Source organism: Miniopterus schreibersii (genome assembly GCF_964146895.1).
Source record: "Miniopterus schreibersii genome assembly, chromosome: 2".
In the NCBI taxonomy this organism is placed as follows: domain Eukaryota; kingdom Metazoa; phylum Chordata; class Mammalia; order Chiroptera; family Miniopteridae; genus Miniopterus; species Miniopterus schreibersii.
This window is the reverse complement of record NC_138102.1, coordinates 167,883,636-167,891,103: the sequence shown is the minus strand read 5'-3', so window position 1 is coordinate 167,891,103 and position 7,468 is coordinate 167,883,636. Positions and strand designations below refer to the sequence as shown.

The window sequence follows — 7,468 nt, the reverse complement described above, 5'->3', positions numbered from 1 at the left end:
AGCTGTGGGGAACTTGGGGTGAAGCAGAGAAGTTTCTGTATTCAGCTGCCCAGGCAGAGGAGAATGGGGTCTCCACAGCCTGAAGAATGAAGACACGACAGAATAAAGACTCAGTGAGTGACAGCTTAAATGAGAGACATGAAAGATTAGGGGCAGGGAAGCTATGGGGGAGGGCCTGGAGAGAAAGAATAAAAATAAGGCACATCCTAAAGTTAGGTGCAGTGTAAAAAAACCTTTTTATTGTTTCCTTTCTTCTTCAGATGTCAATGAGGAGTGGACGGAAGAAAGAGGCCCCTGGGCCCCGGGAAGAGCTGAGATCGAGGGGCCGGGCCTCCCCTGGAGGGGTCAGCACGTCCAGCAGTGATGGCAAAGCCGAGAAGTCTAGGCAGACAGCCAAGGTATTCTATCCTGAGGTCCTCGCACAGGATGCCCAGGCATTGGGGCTGAGGGTATATGTGTGTGTTGTGGGGGAACTTTCTCTCTAGTAAGGGTAATGGTGGAGGTTTGGGAGGTGTAAGACAGGAATTTTCTTTTTCTCTCTAACAGAAGGCACGAGTAGAAGAAGCCTCCACTCCAAAGGTCAGCAAGCAGGGCCGGAGTGAGGAGATCTCAGAGAGTGAAAGTGAGGAGACCAATGCACCAAAAAAGACCAAAACTGAGGTGGGAGACCCTTGCAGCCACCCTGACCCATCTTCTGACTATTCTTTCCCCTACACTTTCTTTCATTCAGTATTCCTACTTTAATCTGACCTGGGATATAAGAGAAAAGTCATATCCTAATGCTTATTAAAGTGGTCCTGTCTATATCAGACAGATCTTTAGGGCTTTTGCCAGACCACTAGATGACCAGGCGGGGCCAAAGGGGACTGGAAGAGTTTGGAGGAATCTAGCCTTTCCTTTTCTAGGTCCTGATTTTTAGGAATGGGCTGGGGAGGAGGTTAAGGGTGAGAAGTCGTAGCGGAAGGAATAGATAAATCATAAGGAAAATGCAGAAGTGGACCTTTTAAGAACCAAGGGTTTCTGGGATGTTAAAGGGGTAGAGGAGTTGAGAGGAGGGTGCATATGAGCTGGTAGAAGACAGGGATTTGGGTTCAGCTGTGGATAGGCAGAAGGTGCTTGAGAGACGGTCACTTGAAGACGGAATAGGGATTTACAAGGAGGGAAACAAGACTAGCTGCTAGGAATCTGCTGTCCAGAGATGGTAGGGAAGTGGGCTTGAGTAAGTATTCATCACGACATGGCACAGTGGTGTGCTGTGAGGGGGAAATGATTTTGTGCAAGGGAGCCCCCAAATCTAGGGGAAGCAAGAAAGGAAAGGTAAAGGGGAAAAACTGCCCTCCTTCTTCTGCAGCAGGAGCTCCCTCGGCCACAGTCCCCCTCGGATCTGGACAGCTTAGATGGGCGGAGCCTCAATGATGATGGCAGCAGTGACCCGAGGGATATAGACCAGGATAACCGAAGCACGTCCCCCAGCATCTACAGCCCTGGAAGTGTGGAGAATGACTCCGACTCGTCTTCTGGCTTGTCCCAGGGTCCAGCCCGCCCCTACCACCCACCTCCACTCTTTCCTCCCTCCCCTCCACCACCAGATAGCAACCCTCGACAGCCAGAGCCTGGATTTGAACCCCATCCTGTGACACCCTCTGGATATCATGCTCCCATGGAGCCCCCCACATCTCGGATGTTCCAGGCTCCTTCTGGGGCCCCTCCCCCTCATTCACAGCTCTACCCTGGGGGTGCTGGTGGAGGAGTTTTGTCTGGACCCCCAATGGGTCCCAAGGGGGGAGGGGCTGCCTCTTCAGTGGGGGCCCCTAGTGGGGGTAAGCAGCTCCCCCCACCCACTACTCCCATTTCAATATCAAGTTCTGGGGCTGGTGGTGCTCCCCCAACAAAGCCGCCTAACACTCCAGTAGGTGGTGGAAACCTACCTTCTGCTCCACCACCAGCCACCTTCCCCCATGTGACACCAAACCTGCCTCCCCCACCTGCTCTGAGACCCCTTAACAATGCATCAGCCTCTCCTCCTGGCCTGGGAGCCCAGCCACTACCTGGGCATCTGCCCTCTCCTCATGCCATGGGGCAGGGTATGGGTGGACTTCCTCCTGGCCCAGAGAAGGGCCCTACTCTTGCTCCCTCACCCCATCCTCTGCCCCCTTCTTCTTCTTCTGCCCCAGCCCCCCCAATGAGGTATCCTTATTCATCCTCTAGTAGTAGCTCTGCAGCAGCTGCCTCTTCCAGTTCTTCGTCTTCCTCTGCCTCCCAATACCCAGCTTCCCAGGCATTGCCCAGTTATCCCCACTCCTTCCCTCCCCCAACAAGCCTCTCTGTCTCTAATCAGCCACCCAAATATACTCAGCCTTCTCTCCCATCCCAGGCTGTGTGGAGCCAGGGTCCCCCACCACCTCCTGCCTATGGCCGCCTCTTAGCCAACAACAATGCCCATCCAGGCCCCTTCCCTCCTACTGGAGGCCAGTCCACTGCCCACCCACCAGCCCCAACGCATCACCATCACCACCAGCAACAGCAACAACAGCAGCAGCAGCAACAGCAGCAGCAGCAGCAGCAGCAACATCATGGGAGCTCTGGGCCCCCTCCACCTGGAGCATATCCCCACCCCCTAGAGAGTAGTAATTCCCACCATGCACACCCTTATGCCATGTCTCCCTCCTTGGGCTCTCTAAGGCCCTATCCCCCAGGGCCAGCACACCTGCCCCCACCTCACAGCCAGGTGTCCTACAGCCAAGCAGGCCCCAATGGCCCCCCAGCCTCCTCTTCTTCCAACTCCTCTTCCTCCTCTCAAGCGTCCTACCCATGTTCACACCCCTCTCCTTCCCAGGGCCCCCAAGGGGCGTCCTACCCCTTCCCACCCGTGCCTCCGGTTACCACCTCCTCGGCTACACTTTCCACAGTCATTGCCACAGTGGCTTCCTCGCCAGCAGGCTACAAAACAGCCTCCCCACCTGGGCCCTCACCATATGGAAAGAGAGCCCCATCCCCAGGGGCCTACAAGACAGCCACCCCACCAGGATACAAGCCAGGGTCACCACCCTCCTTCCGAACGGGGACCCCACCAGGCTACAGGGGCACCTCGCCGCCCGCAGGCCCAGGGACCTTCAAGCCTGGCTCACCCCCCGTGGGGCCTGGGCCATTGCCACCTGCAGGACCCTCAGGCTTGTCATCCCTGGCACCACCTCCTGCCGGCCCTGCCTCGGGGCCACCCCTGAGTGCCACGCAGATCAAACAGGAGCCGGCTGAGGAGTATGAGACCCCAGAGAGCCCAGTGCCCACTGCCCGCAGCCCCTCGCCCCCTCCCAAGGTGGTAGACGTGCCCAGCCATGCCAGTCAGTCAGCCAGGTGAGTGGGGCGCCAGCGGGCCTGGGACGGGGAGCTGGGAACGGCCAAGGGGTAACAGAGGGAGTAGGCATGGGGTGGGGTTTGCGTTCATGAGGTGCTTTTTATAGTACTGCTGACCCTCGCTCTGCCTCCCCAGCCTTTGGGGGCTGGCTTTGGGCCGGAGTCACCGTGGGCCGCTGGCGGGGGCTGAGCGCGCGCTGCCTCCGCGCCCCGCAGGTTCAACAAACACCTGGACCGCGGTTTTAACTCGTGCGCGCGCAGCGACTTGTACTTCGTGCCACTGGAGGGCTCCAAGCTGGCCAAGAAGCGGGCCGACCTGGTGGAGAAAGTGCGGCGCGAGGCCGAGCAGCGCGCGCGCGAAGAAAAGGAGCGCGAGCGCGAGCGGGAACGTGAGAAGGAGCGCGAGCGCGAGAAGGAGCGCGAGCTGGAACGGAGCGTGGTGAGTGCGTCACCACGTGCGCCTCCCGCCTTCTGGCCTTCCCTTGGCGCCGCGCGGGGAGGCATGAGGGGCGGGGAAGTCACTGCGCCACCTCTTGGGCTGGAGGAAGCGCTGCAGCCCAGGAAATGGAGATCAAAGGATTCCTGCGAGAAGAATGTTTGGGTGGGGGAAGGACAGCTCAGGTCAGACTACCTGCGGATTGTAAGAGCCGCTATTCAGGAGAAGGGGGTAGGGAAGTTCCTGGTAGGCTCAGTTCCAGTATTTTGGCACTCAGCTGTTGAGATAAACTGGCAACTCAGTACTGGCCACCTTTTTTGTTTTTGTTTTTTGTTTTTAAATTGATTTTTAGAGAAAGGAAGGGGGGAGAGAGAAACGTGAGAAACACTGATGGGTTGCCTTCCGCTCCTGCCCTGACGGGGATCAAACCTGCAACCTTGGTGTATGGGATGATGCTCCAACCAACTGAGCCGCACCAGCCAGGGCCTGGCCACCTTTTTATGGAACTGCTCTTCTGACTCCTCTTCTCCCTGTACCCCACAGAAGTTGGCTCAGGAGGGCCGTGCTCCAGTGGAGTGCCCATCTCTTGGCCCAGTGCCGCATCGCCCTCCGTTTGAACCGGGCAGTGCTGTGGCTACAGTGCCCCCCTACCTGGGTCCTGACACTCCAGCCCTGCGCACTCTCAGTGAATACGCTCGGCCCCACGTCATGTCTCCTGGCAATCGAAACCATCCGTTCTACGTGCCCCTGGGGGCAGTGGACCCGGGCCTCCTGGGTTATAATGTCCCTGCCCTCTACAGCAGTGACCCAGCAGCCCGGGAGAGGGAGCGGGAGGCCCGAGAAAGAGACCTCCGTGACCGCCTCAAACCTGGCTTTGAGGTGAAGCCCAGTGAGCTGGAACCCCTACATGGGGTTCCTGGGCCTGGCCTGGATCCCTTCCCCCGACATGGGGGCCTAGCTCTGCAGCCTGGCCCACCTGGCCTACACCCTTTCCCCTTTCACCCGAGCCTGGGGCCCCTGGAGAGAGAACGTCTGGCGCTGGCTGCTGGGCCAGCCCTGCGGCCTGACATGTCCTACGCAGAGCGTCTGGCAGCTGAGAGGCAGCATGCAGAAAGGGTGGCCGCCCTGGGCAATGACCCGCTGGCCCGGCTGCAGATGCTCAATGTGACCCCCCATCACCACCAGCACTCCCACATCCACTCTCACCTGCACCTCCACCAGCAGGATGCCATCCATGCAGGTGAGACTCCTACTTCCTTCCTTGCCCCCAGCAAATGATTGGGCTCTTCTGTTTCTCAAGCCAGGACCTCCCTAGTCTGGCATGAACTCTCTCTTGAGTGCTCCCCTGCTCTTTGCCTCCTTGTCATCCACTAGCCTGTCACCTCATACCCTAGCCTTGCCACAAAGACTATTCCCCACATCCCCACCCTCTTCAGAGTCTAACATCAAACCCATGATAGAGGCCAAAGCTAGAAACCTTTGAAAGAGCACCACCTTCCTACCGTTACAGCCCATTTCTCCCAGCCACTCACATACCTGTTTTCTTGTTCCTTTGGATTCAGTTCTCTTGTGGCTTCTTGCCATATTCTCTTCCCAGCTGTAGGTCCTTTATGTTCCTCCCCATCTCTGTGCCTTTTCGGAAAGAGCCCTGTAGCTGTGGTTGTGGGCATTGTAGGTGGTAGTGAGCTTTACTTACTGTCACTTCACCATATTTCTTATTACCCAGTATAGCCTTACAATCATGCTCATTCCAATCTCCCTGGAGCTTTCTCTTTGTTAACCTCCATTCTCTTCCTGTCTCTCTTTCTAAACTTTGTGCCCTCTTCCATCTTCTCTAAGCAGTCCACGCTCTCTTTCCTTTTCCTTAGACCCTCTGACAACTGTAATCTGTCCTCTGCCATCAGTGTGTCCCAGCTCCAGTAGCATCTTATTCTTGTCCATTGCGCTTCATTCCACTCTGGATCTCCCTCCCTGTGTTTGATTTTCCATCTCTCTTCCCAGGCTTGGATCCGTTCACCTACATGCACGGTTTTCCCCAAACCTGCCTTCTGGTGATACCTTCCTGTTCTCTATCCTCCAGCCTCTGCCTCAGTGCACCCTCTCATTGACCCCCTGGCCTCAGGGTCTCACCTTACCCGGATACCCTACCCAGCTGGGACCCTCCCCAACCCCCTTCTTCCTCACCCTCTGCACGAGAACGAAGTTCTTCGTCACCAGCTCTTTGGTAAGGATGGAGTTTGGGATTGGGGAAGGTCTAATGAGAGAAGGGCAGAAAGGAGGAATTTGGGTGATGGGATTGGCCTAGTTTGGCTTGGGGAGTGGTGAGGAGATGCCCAGAAGAGCTGGGAATGGGAGTAGGAGGTCTAGGGCTCTGCCCAAGAAAGGCATGTTTTAGTGTCAGGCTAAGAAGTTTGACTCCTAACCACCACTGGCATTTTGCAGGACTGCTGTTACCTAACTTTTTTAGTCTGTTTCTCTGTATTCCTGGCTCAGAGTAGGTCATCAGTCATGTGCCCTCTGCCCTTCCTGCCTACAGCTGCTCCTTACCGGGACCTGCCAGCTTCCCTCTCTGCCCCGATGTCAGCAGCTCACCAGCTGCAGGCCATGCACGCGCAGTCTGCTGAGCTGCAGCGCTTGGCACTGGAGCAGCAGCAGTGGCTGCATGCCCATCACCCGCTGCACAGTGTGCCACTACCTGCCCAGGAGGACTACTACAGGTACTACTGGGCACTCCTAGCCCAGGATTGAGGAGATGTAAGCCTGGGATGGGATATGGGCATGGTACAACTAGGCACTAGGTTCCTGGGGGAGGGATCTCCTCCACCATCATGTGAGAGGAGTCAGGTCAGGTTCAACCTCAGTCTCTTATCTCTGTTCTGCACACTGTGTCTCCCAGTCACCTGAAAAAGGAAAGTGACAAGCCGCTGTAAACCTGCAATCAAGAGAGCACCCGTGGCCCAAGTGTGCATCTGGACCTTGGAGGTCTCCCTCCCAGCCTGCCACCCAGAGCAAGGAGGGGTGCTGCTCAGTTGCAGGGCCTCAGCAGCTGGGCAGAGGGAGGGAGGAAGGGACAGATGGAAGACCAAGGCTCCTGTGGTGTGCAGAAGTGGGGAAGTGGCAGGGGCAGGGGCAGAAAGCGCACAGGATCTTGGACCAGGTCCCTCTTCTTGTCCCCCTGCTTTCTTCCTCTCCCATGCCCAACCCCTGTGGCCACTGCCCTTCCCCTATCCAGTTGGTGTGATTATTTCATCTGTTAGATGTGGCTGTTTTTTGCGTAGCATTGTGTGCCGCCCCTGCCCCTCCCCAGTCCCTGTGTGCGCGCCCCCCTCTGCGATGTATGCCCCTTGCCCCTACCCCACATTAATAATTTATATATATAAATATCTATATGACGCTCTTTAAAAACATCCCAACCAAAACCAACCAAACAAAACATCCTCACGACTCCCCAAGAAGATGGCTGTGACTCGTTATTTGCGGGCTACTGGGGCGGGGGTCTCTCTGCAGGAGGGCCTTCTAGAGAGACCCTCTGGGAAGTTGGAAGGGATGGGCCTTCTGAAGGGACTGGGTGGAGGGACCCTGGACAGTTGGAGAGGGTACCACCCGAGCCAGACCCCTTCGTCCTCCCAAGGCTGGGAAGTCTGGACGCTGGAGGCCTGGGACAAGCAGGCCTCTGCC

At 56.9% G+C, this 7,468-nt stretch overlaps 1 protein-coding gene across 2 annotated transcripts; it reads left to right on the top strand.

Annotated features, from left to right (window-relative positions):
• ATN1 (atrophin 1) lies at positions 1-7,244 on the top strand. Of its 2 annotated transcripts, none has more exons than XM_081127055.1 (9): positions 1-113; positions 261-398; positions 547-660; positions 1,355-3,354; positions 3,571-3,793; positions 4,334-5,030; positions 5,871-6,014; positions 6,327-6,507; positions 6,687-7,244. In XM_081127055.1, exons 1-9 carry the CDS (start codon positions 87-89, stop codon positions 6,718-6,720), a joined length of 3,558 nt encoding a protein of 1,185 aa, XP_080983181.1. In that variant the 5' UTR covers positions 1-86; the 3' UTR covers positions 6,721-7,244. The 2 variants fall into 2 exon arrangements, with proteins under 2 accessions (XP_080983181.1, XP_080983180.1); XM_081127054.1 differs by having other exon boundaries at positions 1,352-3,354.
• The last annotated feature ends 224 nt before the right edge of the window (positions 7,245-7,468 follow it).